This window comes from Columba livia, chromosome Z (assembly GCF_036013475.1).
Source record: "Columba livia isolate bColLiv1 breed racing homer chromosome Z, bColLiv1.pat.W.v2, whole genome shotgun sequence".
Classification (NCBI taxonomy): Eukaryota; Metazoa; Chordata; class Aves; order Columbiformes; family Columbidae; genus Columba; species Columba livia.
Window position 1 is genome coordinate 15,971,924 of NC_088642.1, and position 19,215 is coordinate 15,991,138.

At 37.6% G+C, this 19,215-nt stretch overlaps 1 protein-coding gene across 5 annotated transcripts in view; it reads left to right on the forward strand.

The window, feature by feature from the left end:
- PDE8B (phosphodiesterase 8B) overlaps positions 1–19,215 on the forward strand; it is an 86,695-nt gene that overhangs the window by 33,493 nt on the left and 33,987 nt on the right. For 3 of the 5 annotated variants that reach the window (XM_065047384.1, XM_065047383.1, XM_065047381.1), the window contains exons 2-5: positions 8,706–8,765; positions 13,631–13,821; positions 16,022–16,081; positions 17,086–17,143. In XM_065047384.1, the coding sequence (XP_064903456.1) occupies positions 8,706–8,765; positions 13,631–13,821; positions 16,022–16,081; positions 17,086–17,143 (369 nt within the window). The remainder of the gene's footprint in view (positions 1–8,705; positions 8,766–13,630; positions 13,822–16,021; positions 16,082–17,085; positions 17,144–19,215) is intronic. The other 2 variants (XM_065047385.1, XM_065047382.1) reach the window with 1 other exon arrangement.

Below are 19,215 nucleotides of genomic sequence, written 5' to 3' on the forward strand. Positions count from 1 at the left end.
TGTTTGTGACATGAGTCTGTCTCTTTATTGTCTGTGTGCTGCTGGATAAAAATGTGGAAGTGTGTTTTTCTTATAGAAGCCATCATTTTTGAACTTGTCACAACAGTTAGAGTTACTGGAGTTTCATATCTCTGGGGAAGTCCATAACATCTGCTCAATGTTAGCATTTGAAAGTATTTTGAAGTACAAAATTGTTTGTTTTCCAGAAAAAATGTGCCAGTTTGGTCTGAATTTACTCAATATCACAGATAAAGGAGTGAAATAAAACAGGACAACATTATGACAGCAGATTTTTCTCTTACACAGTAGCTCAGAAGTTACAGCATTTGTCCAGTCTATGTATTTTAGTTCCTTTCTTGCCAGTACAGGCTGAGAGGTGATTGCCTGAGCAGCAGCCCTGCTGAGAAGGGTTAGGCAAAGTCATGGTTGACCTGATTGAGCATTGCCATAGCACCACTTGTAGGGACCAGATGACTTTCAGAGGTACCTTCAAGCTGACAGTTTTGTGATTTTTCTTTTTTACTCGTTGTTGTTTCACTGAGCATGTCTAGAAACTATTTGGGTTTTGAGTATCTGGGGGAAGGGTAGGAAGTTTGCTACTGCTGTAGACCTTGAGGCACCGTACAGAGTCAGTGGAGAAATTTATGTGTCTTGCTGCTCTGTAAGCAGGAATACCTAGTCCAAATACTACTGGAAAGTGATGTGTTAGATTTTTGCCATTTATAATTCCCCTAATTAGGAAAAAGTACTGTGGGGTGTTTTTTGCTTTTTTGGATGTTTTGGGGCCTGGGGCTTTTGTCTCATTTTGTTTTTCCTTTCGAACAAATTAACAGGATCTGTGGATAAGAAGCTGATATCTTGAAAAGATACCTTGTTACAGCTAATTTGGTTTCTCAGTTATTGTATTTCTATGGTATAGAAATCCAGACAACTCTAGGCAAACTTAGCTCTAAATTCTACTTAAACACAAGAATAAGGAACGCGTAATACCTAGGAACAGCTTAATATAAAGAGGAATAAATGCTTAGCTTTCTTGTCAAAAGGTAGAAAACAAACCAACTGTGGTATATTTTTCCTGTTTCTGTAGAATTGCATGTAAAACGTTAACCAGAAAGCCCATTAAGGAATATGATTATTTTTCTTACAATCAATTCTGAATTTAGAGTGAGAAAGACAGGATGTGTTGAAGACATAATTTATTGAAAGAAAATGTTTGGTATCAAATGGTAATGTAACATTTTGTAATTTGATGTCTTCCTGGATGTATATTTTACCTATTAAAAATAATTTATAACACTTTTATTATACTTTTTTTTTATGTCATTGCCATAAAAACTTCACTGACAGTGAGTACATGGATAATGATAGCTCTGTCTTTTGAGACCGTGCCCTTCTGAAGCATTGTGAATAGCTAACAAGTCACCTGAGCCACCTCTTTGAGCACTGCTCTTGAGCAGGAAACACATGGGTAGTAGATCTGGGGATGTGGGCCATTTATTGCTCTGCTGTAGGGAGGAGGTGAAGTACAAGGAAAGATTGCCAGTACACAATTGGCATATTGACCCAGAAGTTCACAAGAAACATAAATCTGAAGCTGCTGAATTACTAACTAAGGTGTGTCACTTGTTCTTTAAACTAATTTAAGTGCTAGAGGAGTGAAAATCAGATGACATGTTAGTCTTTCTTAGAGGGTACAACAGATAATTTAGGCATTACATTCTGTTTCCATACTGTACAAGACACTGTCTCTAGAGATAAAACATAACCGAAGTAGATGTGTTAGGTGATTGGGTAATACAATGTCCTGGAGAAGAGTTAGCATGTTTTTTTTCTGTAAGGAAAGCATAAGGTGAGATGAGCTATCAGCTTCAGTCTTAGGTGGTGTAAGGGACAGTCTCACTCTGCGCTTACCCTGGTTTTGCATTTTTCAGTTCATCACCTGCTGTTGACCACTTGTGGAGACAGGATTTTGGGCCAAGACTGGTTGTTCTGACCAACTTTTTGTTGTTCCTTACCAGACTTCTAAAAGGACACAGGAATATATTTTGAAATTGCCCCAGAGATTTGTAAGGTTTTATGAAGGGATATCTTAATCAACTGTGTTTAATGAGCCGTAACTTGGCCACCAGATCTATTTTGTGCTAACATCAAGAAAACAGAGTTGTGGTGCTGGTCTTGTTATGAGCCTTGAATCCACTTAAGAAAAATGTGTGTGGGGAGAAACTGAATGTACAAACCTGCAGAATTGCTTCCAGATTCTGATGGAAGACTTAATCTGCAAATTATAGGAATAAAAGGAATGTGGACTACTCTTTACGGAGAGTTGGCCTGTATTCCCTTGTCAGGTCCCAAAGCGGCTGCTGCTGTGAGCAGAATTGAGGGCCAACTGACAATGGTAGCTTTTGTATGTCAAATTTAATAAAATAATGGCCAAACCAGTGTCTCTTCTACTTGACTGTTCTACTTCCTATTACAATGAGGTATTCATAAAGAAGCTGCTACGAAAATGTGAACAGAATGCAAAATCCTAATACAATATTCTTACTTCAGTTGTCATTTTACATCAAGCACACATTTGTTATATTAGAGCTCATATAATTATTTTGCAAGTGTCAGCTTGCTTGTTCAAGGGGTTGCCTAAAATTGTTAGCAACTTGACACCGGTACATTTTGTCTTTCTCAATTCTTTCTCTCTTAAGGATGATCCAGTTTCTGTGACTTGTTTGTGCTAGCTGCCCTTTTTTGCTCCTCAGTTTTCTCCTTGTCTTTCAGAGGTTTACCTGCATCCCATTGGTTTGCTTTTATTTCCTTACCACTGATTTTAAATTGAAACAGCAAGATTATACTATCACTACTGCCTGTAATTTCTTAAAAATACAGTACTTATGTTGTGGAGGGCAGGGAAGGAGTGAGCAATAAAGAAACAAATCTGGGTTTTTGAATACTTACTTTTCTGTTTTCTTATTTGAAACAAAGCCAGGGAACCATGCAGAGTGGAATGACGATGAAGGAAGGATAGAAATCTTAATGTCTGCTCCTGAAGCTGGCTCTGATCAGATAGATACTTGCAGCTTTTCACAGAAGCAGTTATAGGTGCAGACTGTGAGAACCGAACTCAAAGAACAGCTTAAGCATCCGATATGTTACCAATCGTGTGATTCACAGAAATTCAGCGTCAGTTCTTTGATCCTTGGACTTTGAAGTTTTTATGAAGACTTCTACTTATGTCCAGAACTGCTACCAATCTTAGCTCTACTAAGATATATGGTCTTGGCAGATACCTCACACACTGAAGAATATACTGAATTCACAGCCAGAGACACTTCTATGGCAGGTCCTCTGAAGAGCCCAATCAGCCTGGTGTTCTCAGGGCACATGGGAAATGCAGGGACAACAGTAGGCTGGTGTATCCGGTATGTGGTAGTCTATACCCAGCCAAGCTTGGTTTCAAATGCCGTTCTCCCAGGTGAGTGCTCCCCCATCAGGTGAAGGCAAGGTTGGTGGGAAAGAGGGGCATGGAAAATGAAGTTAGACATTGCTTAAGGCTCCTTTTTTCAGGTACAGGTCACTGCAAAAAAAAAAAAGAGTGCAATGGTCATGGGTGAGGGAGAGAGTGTGCAACGGGAGCCTGACATCATTGTCCAGGGGTGAGGGTGGTTATGGAAGGAAAGGTTCTTCTTCCCCTTGACTTTCTCCCTCTACTTCAAAATTTTCAATTCCCTTGTCTACAGTTAACACAGTTACAACTGGAGACATTGTGAGGGCCTCATCCTAATCTGCTTGCTTTTGCGAAGCACAAAAACCAGTTGCAGGTTTGTGAACTCTACCCTTGAGCTAGGTGCATGAAAGCGCAGCAAAGCCCTCCAGACCTGCATGTCTTTGTGGATTTGGATCTAGTTCATTGCCTGTATATGTAGTGTTCATGCTATGTGCCTGTGTGTGGTGTCCTGAGCTGAGGATTTGGCCCAGTTGAGTAGTTGTATGTGTGATTGCAATATAAGTAAAAGTAACTTTTTTGCTCCAAGGGAATTTTGAGGTTTATTGCTTGTGAACAAGATATCATGTAGTATCTGGAAGAGAAGAATCCATTATGGGTCATGCATTTTGCTCATATGTATGGGAAGAGTGTGCTCAATACTACATGGTAAAATTTTCCTGGTGTATAGATAAGCTTTAAGAGATTAAGTCCTTAAATCAGGGAATTGCTATACTGCATGAGTAAGATACAAATATATTGCAGACCTCCTAAATGAGTGCTAAATTAATATATCAAGGAAAAAACCTTGGCTTACCTTAGAGTTTTGTAGTGAACCTTTTTAGTACTCTTCTTCATTGAATATGCTGTAAAAAATTGTTTCGATTTTGGGTTTTTATAGCATTAACCTATTTGAGGTGTTAAATTTCAAATAACACTTTCTTAAAAACAGAAAACGTTCTGAATTCTAATGGAAAATTTTGGTAAACAAAAAGACTCAAATTCCAAACAGTCATGTCCTGCTTGCCTCCATCTGGAGTTGTATAATTCTGGAGAAGAGAGGAGATAGTTTTCAAGACATTCCAGTTTTCTTCAAGGAAAGCTTGGTTCTGATTTTATTTTCTACAGTAATAAGAGCTGTATTTATTCCCTAAAATGTGGGAAAATACCACTTCTTTGCAAGGTCTATGAAAATTCAGGGCTGTATTTTTAATACACCAATGTTATCCTAAACATGTTATCACCTATCTTTTAAAGATATTGTACTCTGCTACAAAAGATGAGGCATAGAAAAGAAGGGGAAGAAGAGAGAGATTTGGCATTGCCAAACAGTGGAAGAGGAGCTGGACACACCCTGGTCGGGTGTGTTGTAGCAGGAAGATGAGCAGGACAACAGCTCAAGGCCAGGGATATTGGAGAACAGCTGTGAGTGCTGTGTCTTGTAAGGGAATCCAGGCAAAGCTAAAGACAAGTGTTGAGGTCATATATGGTTGCAATCCTTTTCAGGGCTGCAGTTTGGCCAGGGGAAAAATTAAATTAAAAAAAAAAAAAAAAGAATGGGGATGGGGGGAAGGGATTTAAGCTCAAAAGTAGTGGTATAATCAAATATGGATATGGTAGTAGCCAAAGGATGGGCTGAGGTGTCAACCATCACCAGCAACGTGGATGGGAAAAGCTGAGCTGGAGAGAAATGCAAATGAGTCCTAGCAAAGGTGGGGAGATGGAGCCAGGGGAACACAGCAGTGTGGTGACAGCTCAGAAAGAGAGTCCCATTACCCACTTACAAAATCAAAGGGACAGAGGTCTGAAAACACACTACGAAGGTGAGGGAAGGGATGCCTCAGTGTGGGAGCAATTAAAGGGCAAAGAAGATACAGCAGGTAGTGGGAGGGAGACTTTGGGGCAGAAGTGGTATCTGTGTGGACCTTGGCATCTGTCTGATGTTCCCAACTCACCCATCTGTTCTGGGTCTCTCTAGGAGGCTGAACTCCCCAACAGCTTTGCTTCACTACTTGGTTGTCTCTAGTTGTTGTCTCTCTGGAGGAATAAAGAATTATACAAGATTTTGCTGTACTAATTAATGTTTTTTTTACAGTGGTTGTGTTACTAATTATTGGTTATTCATAATCTTCACGGGCTGTAAGTCTGTAGGCATGTGGGGGGGGGTAAAGATTTTGTATGGGTGACTTAAAACGGTGGAACTTTAATGATGTGATAAGTACCTTTTGAATAATGATACTGCTATCACAGTAAGGTAATTGCTCATCACTGATTTACATAAAAGCAGAGGATTTAAGAAAGCAGTATTGACTTTTTCTGTAATTCTTTGTTTAATAACTGATTCCTGTGGAAATCGCCTAAGAGGTTAGAATGATCTGGAAGTAATATTGAACAGCTTAAAATGTTAAAACAAAAATTTCTCGCTGTTTTTAAGCTTTTGTTATTACCAGGTGTTTGGTTTATTTATGATTTTTTTGCTTCCAACTCTGTGTATGTTCCTCTGCTCATGGAAATCAGGGTTTTTTTCACTGACTTCTTTGGAACCAGGCTTGTCTTCACATATTTTACCAGAAAAGTTTGTCATGAGCTACTGTATTAATTGATACACGTTGCAAATCTATTAGTAGTCCTTCCTGACAGTCAATAAAATAATGAGATTTACTTAAATTGTCAATAAGGTGTTCACTTACATCAGGAAATGAGCAGAGGTATGATCGTGATATCACTAATATGCAACGTTCACATGGTCAGATTCTTCTGGGACTTGGGAAGGTGTGGAATTAGTTCCCTCAGGCTAAGAAGAGATCCACAGGATATTTGTGAAGGACAGGCCTTCATGTCACTATTCTTACTGCCTTCTCTAGCTGTGCTTTCAAAGTGAAAAGTGAAACAGTCACTTGTACCCAGAGCAATTTGGGCATATAAATCCAAGGGACTGATTAAGCTTGTAAAACAAAATTCAGAACTCCAAGTCCAGGAAGAAGGATTTCAGACATACTTTTTGCTGTGTTTGATGAGGATTATTAATCCTTCCTATGCTTAGGTTCATTACCAGTCTTAATTTGAGGGTCCCATCTGTTTCCATGCTTAGTATAAGTAATGAAGTTGAGCAACTTAGGGGCTCAAAGGTTATACATGGCAATTTTTCAGATAGAGCAGCACCTTTTATGTATCCCTGGGTGTTTCTGACACTATCATGTCAACACAAAGCAGGACAGGGACAAGTTCACCTACTTTGGGGATCTCAGATTTTCTAAGCATCATGAAGCTTTCCTACCATTAGCAAAGGCAGGAACACCCAGAAGCTGGGAGTGAAGGGGAGACAGAGGCCTTGATTTTTAGGCACTTCTATTCAGGTTTTTTCTATTCATGAGGCTGACACAGAAATAGCAGGGACAGAAACCGTGAGTCACAGTTGTATGGATTTGTTGTTGTTGTTGTTTTAAAACACCCAGACAAAGCGATGTGGCTGTCCTATAAATGAATCTCTTTAAAGGGACTGATAGACTTGCCTGCATTGATCTATGTCTTAGATACAATTATTCCATCCTGGACAAAACAGAGTAATTAAAGCTGGATGTCCTCTGAAGTGGCAGAAAAGTGGAAGACATTAATTTACTATGTCAGTTCCCTAGTAGCATTAATAAATGGATAATAAAATAATTATCTGTGTCCTGTCTTTTCTGAAGGAACCCAGGCTCTTGATCAATACATTCTGTAACAGTCTGAGCTGTGCATTGTAAAAAAAGAAGCTTTTGCACTGATACTGACCCAAGTCTGTTGTATTTTCTGTTCTGATACATTTACTGGCATTAAGTTACCTTTTGTTATGGCAAAAAGTGGGAGGTGAAGCTTTTGTGTGAGAAAAGGAGAGGTTAACTACACTTACATTGGGGGCAGGTTTTGCTTTGGAAAACAGTGGCAGGCTTTGTAGTTTAATATTTTGAAGTACTGCCTGTTACCACCTTCTGACGTATGTTGTTGAGCTGAGAAGAATTGATGCTCAGTGATGCATGAAAGTCCAACATGTCAGTTGTAGCTCTACAAAATACCACTGTCTCAGGAGCAGGCAAGGCTGTTAATACTTAACATGATATTGTATTGTCTAAGGAAAAATGTTCAATAATGGAAACTTAATCCATTTTGAATGTTTATACACATTTCTTAAAAAAATATTACATTTAAGAATAAGGTAATACCTGGACAAAGGGTTTGAACTAACGAGCACTGCAGAGCAAAATGCTGCAGAAAGGAGGCTCCAAGACAGCTAGTTTTGTTGAAAATACGTGTCTTGCAGGCTTTGACTTGCCTGTGCTTGTCACCTGGGGTAACTGGTACCAGGAAAGCAGAGAATCAGCCATTTGGAGGTTGCTAACTTGTAAATAGTCCTCCACATGCACGAGCAGAACAATATTTCAAGTGTTCAAAGACTTCTCCTTAAGTACATGCACCTGTGGGAGGGCATAAGTATTGTTCAGTTGCTTAACAACCTTCTGTGGCTAATGGTCTGAAGGGAAACAAATTAGTAGTGTACAGGAGAAATGTATTGAAATGTATCAAGAAAAAAAAGTTTTAAGATAGTCCAACTCCTAGGATATATGGCAACAAAGCAGCCACAGCCAATGTTTCCTGTCTATCTTGCAGTAGCTTTAGATTATGATGTGCTCTCATGTCTTCTAAAAATGTCTTGGCTCACATGGTAGTAATGTTATTTTCACACAAACTAAAGACTATGGTTCTGGAAAACAATTTAAAATCTACAATCCAAAAAAAGTCCTCTTTTCTGAAAAGTCACTCTTTTTCTAGCCAAGCCCATTAAAATACTATGATTGAATACATGTCACAAGACCTTTAATACAAATTCTGTATTACATTCAAATGAAGAAGGCAATTTTTGGCCAGAAAAAAAAAAAAGAAAAAAGCTTTCTGTGGTCTGAAGCAAAATGTAAATAATTCTGTGTAACCAAGGTACTCTGAGGAAAAAGAGGAAAGGAAGTTGTGTTTCTTGTTTCCTCAACAATTTTTAATTTGGAGACAAATAAAATTAGGAGCTTGGTAAGATATGGTCATAAAAGATACACTTCAAAGCAACTAAATCAAGGTTGCTAGTAATATGCCTGCCTGTCTTTGAGTGTCTTTCATGGTTCTGTTTGATCTTTCATTCCTGCATGTAAAACGCTATCTCATTAAAAAACAAACTAGAGAAAATATCTGTATTACTCTTCTTTAGCAGGTTTCAACTACAGAAGTACATATTGGGCCCATGAGACTAATGCAAGATCCAGTTCAGGTAAGGTGCTCTTTCAGTTTCTTGATACCGTGCTAAGGTGCTCTTTCAGTTTCTTGATACTGTGCTAAGGTGCTCTTTCAGTTTCTTGATACCATGCTAGTGTGAAGAAATTAAGGTTCAACCCCTAATAGTTAAGTATAATGTTTTCATTTTACTTGTGTAAAGACTGTCACATTAGTAATTAGTATTTGGTTTATCTGTTTGCTTGAGATCTACAAGTAAATTGAATTGGTAAATGAGGTACTTAGACTTCCATTAACATCAACTCATTCCTTTTATATGTTCTGTCAATAGGAGTGTGTATGCATGTGCATCAGTGGTGAAAATGCTGAGTCTCTTTATGTTAAAAGCTGTTCGGTTCTGAGATACCAAAGTAGAAAGCTCCATTTTGCACAACGGGACAGAGAACGGTGCTTTTACAAGTCACCAATCCAAGAACTCACACCACGTCCAACAAGAAAGGTTTAAGATCCTTCATTTTAAGGACCAACAGCTCTCATTCATGCTTGCTTCTGTTTCTGTATATTTTGTTCCAGTGCCAGTAAACAGAGGTCAAGCATTATATTTTTAGCTTATAATGAGTGTTAGAGCTCTCAGATTATAGGAATTTGTATAGCCATAGTCTTTAACATTGCACTGGTGATACATCATTCATTTGAGGTAACTTTTTGTGTCACTTAACTCTGTAAAATACTTAGACATTCAGTCACCACTGACCTTTTCTGGGTTTGAGGTTTTTCTATTCCATATCTGGCTATGAGAGGAAAAAACCTACATGTGGAAGAAATGCAATTCTCAAAGAAAATAAATCATGTATATGCATCGTTAAGCTTTACATTTTTTGTTTCTGTATTAAGCATTCGGTCTTGATGATGACTTGATCTAATTGAACTATTTGTTTCTATTGTAAGATGACTGTGAAACCATGGCTTCAGCAGTAGACTGGTCTTTGGTTTTGCAAGGAATTTCAACACAGAAGTGTGGAACTCCTAATGGAAAAATATTCTTCAGATTGTGATCATCTTCAGTTATGATGTCAGGATTTTACTTTGCAGAAATTGAATTTGCCAAAATATCATAGTACAAGTGCTAGCTTTTTGAAGGGAAGATTTTTCATATAAGGGAAACTGTTGGGGTTTTTGTTTTTTGTTGGGGTTTTTTGTGTGTGTGTTTTTTTTTTTTTATTTTGTTTTTTGTTTTGTTTTGTTGTTGGTGATTGTTGGTGGTTGTTTGTTTTTGTTTTGTTTGTTTGTTTAGGGGTTTTTTTAAGTTGTTGACATTCTTCTTGGTATCTTGTCAGGTGTGGATGTTACTTTGTCCCTATATTACACAAGTGAGAATCTATGGTGCTACCATAGAAGACTTTAAGATAAGCAAACCTTAAGAAAAACCATTAACTGAAGAGTTTTCTGTAAAGACATGACCATACACTGACTTATTTACAGTAAAGGTAAAACATTTTGTGTAAACCCACCTCCTTTGTTTGTAGAACAAGACACATTACCTCAGCTAATTTGGCAAGTATTGCACACATGCATGCATTTAAAAAAATGTGTGTTAATCTTTTATTCCATCTTGACAATAGAATTACATATTTCTATGTGCAGTGCAAACAAGCTACTGAATATCACAATTTAAATATCTATTTGTGGGTGCTTAATCATATTCACAATTTTCTGATAAGTCAGTTTAGCTTGTTAAAACAATTTCCATCATGGCTTTTTTTGGCAGTGTTAATTTTATCCTGGTGTATGTTTTATGCTATTATTTGGCACCAGGACACCTGTGCTTACCTGGAAATGGCCTGTACTTTTTTTTTTGTCCGAGACCTGACTTTAACTTGTGACTGTGACCTGCCATAAACCGTTTAATAAATTCCCCACTGGACTTTATGACCTGTGTTGGAGGACGAATCTGGTTTGATTTGTACTAGATCATGACTGACGTACTGCTGACCTTAAGGGGACAAGGGGAAGAGTCCAAAGCAAACCTACCAGCTCTGAGCCTCTAAACACCCTCCCCACATACAGCTTTGCACATTCACCCTGATTTTGTATCAAGGCTTGCAAATAGGCACAGTTTGGTTCTGAGACCTTAGAAATGGCCATTGTAAAAGTACATATAAATGTGCTTTCTCTGGGGACACAGGAGAAAGATGATTTTATTAATGTTTAGTGCTCATTAAAAAGCTATCTTACCCTTTTGTGGAAGTGCTTACCAGGGCTGATAAAGGTTTGGATGTGTCCCCCATTTAAATATTGCATATTCTCACCTCTTGGGATATTTGATGGCCATCATCTCATTCTTAGCATTGACACCAAACTCCTTTTCTCTTCTCATGATGATGACGTATGATGTATGATGACCCTGTTAAGCTGCAAACGAAGTATGATGATGGACGGCTTTTTACTGTTCCTCCATGCCAATTTGTGGTACAAGAGCTCCTCCCTACTTAATTCAGAGCCACTGTGTGTTTTCCATCTTAAACCTGTCTTGCTGCATTACAACAACATACCACTAATTAAGTAACTTTATTTTTGCATCTTAAGTTTCTGTTTGTAATTTTCTTGGTTTTCCTGTTGTACCCTATGTGTCTGTACTCATTTGGTGTCTCTTGTTTTATTTTGAGCTCTGTAAAGCAAATATCTGTCCATTTTCTGTATTTGTATGATATAGTGGGAACAAGACATCTTATAGTTGTGCAAAGCAAATACTTAGAAATATGCTAGGAATTCCAATACATCACAAAAATGTGAATATATCTGTAGAAGTCCACAGTGCATTTAAATAAGGGTAGTGCTGAGTAGAATTATTTTATTACAATAACACTGACAAATTATACACCAGAAAATAGCTACATGTTTTGGTTTGGGTTTATTTGGGGTTTTTTTTGTCAATAAATAGAGACTGAATTCAAACTTCTCCTTGACTGAGTTGTTTATAGGGATTGTTCTATTTTTATCTTGACTTGAGAGCATATCTTGCAATATTACTTCTAGTTACAGTATGTTTTGATGGTTTATAGTAAGATTCATATAAATGTTAATGAGAAAGCGTGGAAGTAATACTTAAGAAATACTTTTAAACTTAATGTTCGCAGAAGGATGCACACACTCATAATTAGCCACCAGTGGGAGATCAGGTAGTTTAATTAAGCTCCATTATATTCCAGCAGCAACTGGGAATATTGAAAGGAGGAAGATATCAAGAAATGTGCCCTAAAAAGACTGTTTTCCCTCCACATTGTGCCGATCAAGCTAGGAATAAAATAAAACTACTAGCAGTTGGAAGAAAACAGAAGATAGTATCAGAGAAAGGACTTCATCAGAGTATTCACAATGTCTGCAGCTCAAGCCATGTCACTGTTTTCCAACACTTTGATATTCTTTCTAATAAGTGGAAACTTCTTAAGTTATTTCTTAATATTTATGGAAATTCTGAGCATATCATTTACTCCCACTGATTAAGGAAACCTTGGCACTGATAAATGAAACTTTGACCGGTTTTTGTCTTGCAATAGTAACATTAGTTGATTTATTTACTGTTTAGAATTCAACAATCCAGACAGCTCAAGATAAGAGAAAAGTTGTGGTCACCTTTTCTAGCTTCCAGACTGAGGCTCTTGAATTTCACATGATGACACCATGGACATATAGAGCAGCACAGAGGAAAGGTTTTTGACTTTTCTTGTGGGCATTTGGAGCAAAATTTTACATACTTTGCTCAGACAGGTTGTTTCAGTGAGGTCAGGGGATTACTTTTATTCATGAAATGAGCAGGATTTTGCTTTATACATAGATTATTCTCTAGGTGCTACCTTTCTGTGAAATTTGAATAGCTGTGTGTTTGACTTTTTGAGGTCTTTTTTGCAGCATATTTGCACTAAATTATCCTTTTTTCTTTATCTGTCACATGGGTTGGCATGTTTAGTGATCTGTTGCTATGGTAGATATCTGCATATTGTGCAGGGGGCGTCTACATGGCTTGCATTTCTAGTTGTGTAATTTGTTCACTGACAATTTATGTATTACATGGCAAGGGTCAAAAAAATGTTCCTTCCTAAAAGCACTATTACTTTAACACAAAAAGCACATAAACACACCTGTTTTCAGCCTATATTCTGTGTGTCAGTTAGCAAACAGACTTTCTACAGCATTGATTTGGTATTTAGAACAGTGCCTCAATGCACATCCTACCTCATCTTGTATGAGCAATTCCTTAAGTGTTCAGTGGATGTTGTGGAAACTACTTCATATATTTATGTAATTAGGGACAATTCATTGTGTAAAAATTGTGATGTTTGAATCATTTTTTTTTCCGTACTCAGCCTTCTCCATACCTGCTTGTCTGTTATTCTTTTCAGTTTTGAATGAATATGACTTAACTCCATTTTTTTTTTGTACGTCAAAGGAGAAATAATGAGTAAAACTGTTACATCAATGTTTTTGCCCCTGAAGAGTGATAATTAGGGACAGCTGAATCTCAGACAGTTCATTACAATTGAAGGTGGATGTAGGTGGGGTGGCATGATGAGAATGGCAGTGATGTTTGAACACTTACCTACCTGCTCTGGGTGGCTGCTTACTGAATTTAAACATGAGTTAGAAAAGACTCATCATCTGGCAGCTGGTTTTGTCCTAAACATCAACCATACACAGTTAACTGTTGATTAACTATTGATAACCACTCTATCTATTAAGAAAATAGTGCCATTGCATCAGCGGTTTTACAGTGTATAGTTCAATCTTCCCACTTTCAAAGTAGACTCTGTTTTCGGTATAGCAGAAGTGTTTGTTAAGATTTGCACCATGCAGAAAGCTACTTTGTATGTTTAATGTAGTGTCACTGTTTTGCATGCTTTACAGGTTTTGCTGATCTTTGCAAAAGAAGATAACCAAAGTGATGGTTTCTGGTGGGCTTGTGACAGAGCTGGATACAGGTGTAATATTGCCCGGACTCCAGAGTCAGCACTTGAATGTTTTCTTGATAAGCACCAGGAAATAATTGTTATAGATCACAGAAACTCCAGATATTTTGATGCAGAAGATATCTGCAGGTAACCCAAAGGATCTTACACTTCTCCTGAACTTCAGAATATATTGTACAAAACCAAATCTCCTAATTTTAAAAATAAAAAAATAAAATAAAGTAAATAAGTAAACAAACCCACAAAATTCTACTAAAATGGAAGTTTGGGGACTGAGGCCACGAGGTTTGTGTATGTGTGTAGGAAGCATACAATAAGAAAAATACACTTTTGGCAAGGTTAAATTGTAGAATTATCTCTTCGTGTCACGGCTTCTATCAAGTGTAAGCCAGAGCTGTTGTGAAATTATTCCCTGCTGCTTGTGCCTGCTTCTTTCCCGGGTTAATGCTGCAGCAAAATCTGAAGGCTTGGGGCTTCAAAGAAATGCGTTTGTTGGTCCACTGGATCAAGCACTGCCAGCTTTTCACAAAAGTTTGCATCACACTTCCGGTCCACATGACTCTTTCTTAGCAGTTCTAAGGTTTCATGTGCTTAGTATTGCAGTTCTTTGCTAAAATACACTGTTTCAGCCAAAGCATACATATAGAATCATAGAATGGAAGAGACCCTCAGGGTCATCAAGTCCAGCCATAACCTAACTCTAGCACTAAACCATGTCCCTAAGAACCTCATCTAAATGCATTTAAACACCTCCAGGGATGATGACTCCACCACTTTGCTAGGCAGCCTGTTCCAATGCCTGACAACCCTTTCCATGAAGAATTTTTTCCTAATCTAAACCTAAGCTTTTTTCTCAATCTAAACCTGCCTTTGCACAATTTGAGGCCATTTCCTTTTGTCCTATCACTTGCTACTTAGGGGAAGAGACAAACACCCTCCATGCTACAACCTCCTCTCAGGTAGTTGTAGACAGAGATAAGGTCTCCCCTCAGCCTCCTTTTCTCCAGGCTAAACAGCCCCAGTTCTGTCAACTGCTGCTCATCAGACTTGTGCTCCAGACCCCCCACCAGCTGCATTGCCTTCCTCTGCACTCTCTCTGGTACCTCAATGTCTTTCTTGTGATGAGGGGCCCAAAACTGAACACAATATTCAAGGTGGGGATTCACCAGCACAGAGTACAGTGGCACAATCACTTGGCTAGTCCTGCTGGCCACACTATTCATGATACAAGCCAGGATGCTGTTGGCCTGCTGTGGGAAACAGTGTCAGAGGCTTTACTGAAGTCCAGGTAGACAACATCCACAGCCTTTCCCTCATCTTCTAGGTGGGTCACCTTGTCATAGAAGATCAGGTTGGTCAAACAGGACCTGTCTTTCATAAACCCATATTTACTGGGCCTGATCATATGGTTCTCTTGGATGTGTCATGTAACGTTACTCAAGATCATCTGCTCCATGACCTTCCCCAGCACTGACAGGTTTATAGTTACCTGGATCCTCCTTCCGGCCCTTCTTGTGCCATAAGAACCATATTGTTCTTTTCAGTCCATCATGAGCTGTAACTTGCCATGTTTATGACAACAAGCATTTTAAAGCTCAAATACTTGTGCTGATGGAAGTTCTTCTAAAAGATCAATACATCAATATAAAAACTGTTTATTCGAGACAGTGTGACATGTTTTAAAATGTTCCCTTTAACCAGTGAAAGGTGAATAGGTTGTTCTTCTGATAGCTGGTCATATATTTTTCAGTTTCTCAATAATAAGTTAAGTGGTAAAATCTTGTTTATTCAGCATTTCATAAACGTTAGGCTAACATATATATTTGCTATATTCTCATTTTTTTAGTTGCGTGCACTAAAAGCACTTCCCACCCTCTAAAGAAAATTTTATGGTATCTAGTAGGACAGTGGTAAAGATGGGACAAGGTGGTGGAGATTCTTGTTTGAATTAGCTAGTGGGGATTGCAAAAGCATTGTTAAGACTGACCTTTCTCAACCCATGCAGTCAGGGCAGTCTGCCCCAAACAAGTGAAGTAAATAGGGCTGACCTTCACTAGGTTATAAGAGTAGTTTTGAAGAACTGCTGTTCATGCACTCTGGTTTTGGAGCTCTTGCCTCATCACGGCATTGAGCAAAACCTCAGGAATCTTGTAGCACAATGAAAATGGATTGTATAAGTGGGGGTAGGTAGGTTTTGGCAATGTATTATCCTATTTTCTAGCCTCAATGCTGTCTTTCAGTCCTGTTTTTCATCTATATTGTCTGTGAAGATACTCAGAGTAACATAAAGAAAGCATATTGTGTAACTGAGAAATTTTTGTTTTCTCAGGTCGATTCGTGCCACAAAACCATCAGAGCACGCTGTAATACTTGCTGTGGTTCCACGCACGTAAGTATGACCATTTTGTGTAAGATTTTTATTTTACTTGATCAGAGTGTTATGTGTAATAGTTACCTAATAACAGAAAGTATCTTACAAACAAGCCCCATAGAGTAAGTTTAATATTATTTTGACTGAAACAGGTTAGTGATTTTTTTATGTGGCCTATTTAAGTATTTGATAACTTTCCATTTACATGGACTAGTACTGTCCTTATCACCTTCAGAGAAGCATATGTAATGGCTTGTATAGTAAGAAAAAATAGAAAGCTTTCTAAAAGAAAAAGATAGAAAATGATGTATTAATTTCTAAAGGAAATAACTAAATCAAATAACACACTGTGTTTACTAGATAATGGAGAAAATTTAAATCCTCTTGACACTAAACTCCTGAAATCCTTTTCCTGAAATCCTTGTTCATTAGTTCATAACCTATGTATTCAGGCAGAATTCTTACTGACTTAAATACATTGTTTATCAAACACCTTTGAAAATGAGGCCTTTTCTGTCTTTGTTTTAAATTCCTGCACACCACTGAATCCACTCTAATTTTATTAATTTCCTAGCTCACATAAAATACTGAGAAATAGAGTGGCAGGTGAAGAACTATTCCTGCCAAGATTAGAAAAATTACTATGTTTGTTGCTGAGCAAGACTTTACAACTTGCTTCACCTTCTACTTAATGACATTTTTTTAGATTATTTCTCATAGGATATCATAGGATGTCCTTCAACCTCTTCATGCTTTCCTTTTGTAAAGCCCTCATGTATTTGTGAAGAGGGCTTCTGTAGAGTACATCTGTCAGGTTTTCTGTAGGGATAACTATCACATTGTAGTAATAGCTGCAAATACTTATAAAAGAAAACTATAGTATCATCTTCTGTAATAGCATGATTTAATGTATGTGTTTGATGCAAGAGTGTTCTCACTACATTTATTATTTTCAGGTAACCACATCAAATTTATACTATCTAATTCCTAAATGTTGTGTGACCATACATTTTGTTTTGTAGATCTGCTGATCAAGAAGAGACTTCTATTCTTCCCCTTCTTAATGCAGGCTTTAATAGGGTATGTATAAATCACATATTTAATATAGTAACCATGATCACTTCATAAATTATAGACACTTCTGCTTCCTCAAATTGAAAACTATGTGTTTCCTTCTGTCAAAAATGTATCGATAAGAAACTGGTGGCAGTTGATTAGGTACTCTTTTCAACAATGTATCCAAGAAGTCTGTGAAATAATGTTATCTAGCTAATCCTTCCAGAATAAGCAGGAATACTGACATCAACTTGTTGTGGTCTGGGAAGGTTGTAGGTGGGATTTGTTTATGACTGCATTAAAAACACAGTGACAGGGAACCCTGATTAATGTGCTGTGCATATCTTGTCACCTGAACATCTCTACATGGCCCAGACTGCTAGGATTCCCCTTCTAAAGGGACTACAAACCTAGTCCAGCTCCTCCTGATGTGAAGAAGTATTTTCCTTTTTTCATGAGGGCTTTTATGTCGGCTTGCACCTGTTCTTCTCAGGGCAGTGTTTGAGGCTTTCCTGTACAGGCAATAGGAAGGAAGATGGTAACTTCATAGTGTTTCTCAAAACAGCTTTGTAGAGAAAGCAGAAAGGCAGGAGTTCTGACCTCTGAAAATCTAGTTTCAGTTGCTTATCCTCTTCCAGCTTTTGTGAGTGGTTTTTGATGGATATTAATGTTATGTTAATGTAATATAAATCAACTGTTAAATTAAAATTAGCCGTTCATAAGGAGAGTTATGTATTAAAGTTGTAGAAGCACATCAATGGATACTGTAGTTAGAGGAAATTAGCTATATACAGTCTGGACAATTAACTGTAGTAAGGAAAATCAGAGAAGGAAGGGAGTTAACCTAGGCAGCATCTCATGTTAATATGCTCATATTGACTTGAGTATCTGAGCTAACTCATATTTAGCTTTAGTTTCCTAACAAAGCAGAACATGCACCAGCGTCACCATTCGGAGGTCATCTCCAAGAAGAGGTAACAGATCTCACCCCTCCTGCAAGGCTACTGTGGAAGCAAAAGCACTTCTGAAGTGCTTCGATGTTCCAAAAATTGGAAAAAATGAGGCTGAGAGCTGTCCCAAATTTATTGGAGAGATTGCATAACATAGCAATTGCCTATTGGAATTATTTTTAGGCCTTTAAAACACATCTGATGTCGAAGATCTTATTTTCACAGTGGGATGGACATTGGAATTATTTCTCCTTGGATTTCTCCTTGGATGGGGATCAGTAGAGACTAAATCCAACAACAACAACAACAAAAAAAAAACAACAAAACAAAAAAAAAATCCACCACACAAATGTGTCTGTGTGTGCGTACACGTGGAGATTTACAAATATCCTTCACAGAGATTTAAAAATACTCTTCTTCAAATAGACAGTATTTGGAGGGAATCTCTTCCTCAGCAGCAACATATAATTCAAACAGATATGATTTTCAAAAAATAAATTAGAAGTTTCTCTTCATTATTTTTATTTTTACAGTCCAACCTTCCTGGCTGCCTTATTACTGTTAATCACATCAGCATTTGTCCTATTTCTGCTCATCTTCTTCCTTTTCCCTTGTAAAAACACTGAATGTGATTGCTCTGTCTGGCGGTGGCTGTCTTCTAAATGCACCTCCAACTTCATTAGTCTGAGCTTCTACCCAATTTGTCTGTTATCTTTTTGTAGAGTTTTGTAGACAAAACCAGACTTTTTACATCATGTTTTGATTTAAAGATTCCAAAGAACTCCTTTAATTTGGGGGGGATACTCCTGCAAATAACCATAGTTTTTTTTTTCACGCAGTGAGCAGCTGATTATTTTGCTTTAAAATGTTCTGTTGTCTTCATGTTTACTTAAGTTAGAGTAATACCTTTCTGTGTTTATGTGTACCTGTAATACGTAACATCAATAGTTCTAAAAAAAATCACTTTTTATTTCTTATAAGGAAGTCAGTGATGACTGATCATTATCCACATCTGGATCACAATTATCATTTAAAGATGTTATGAACAGAGATTTTGGGAGTATCTTCTGCTAATTTTATAAATTCCTTTGGCATTTTCTTTATGCTATGTTATTTCTGTTTTTTCTTCCTCCTTTCTCACGAAAA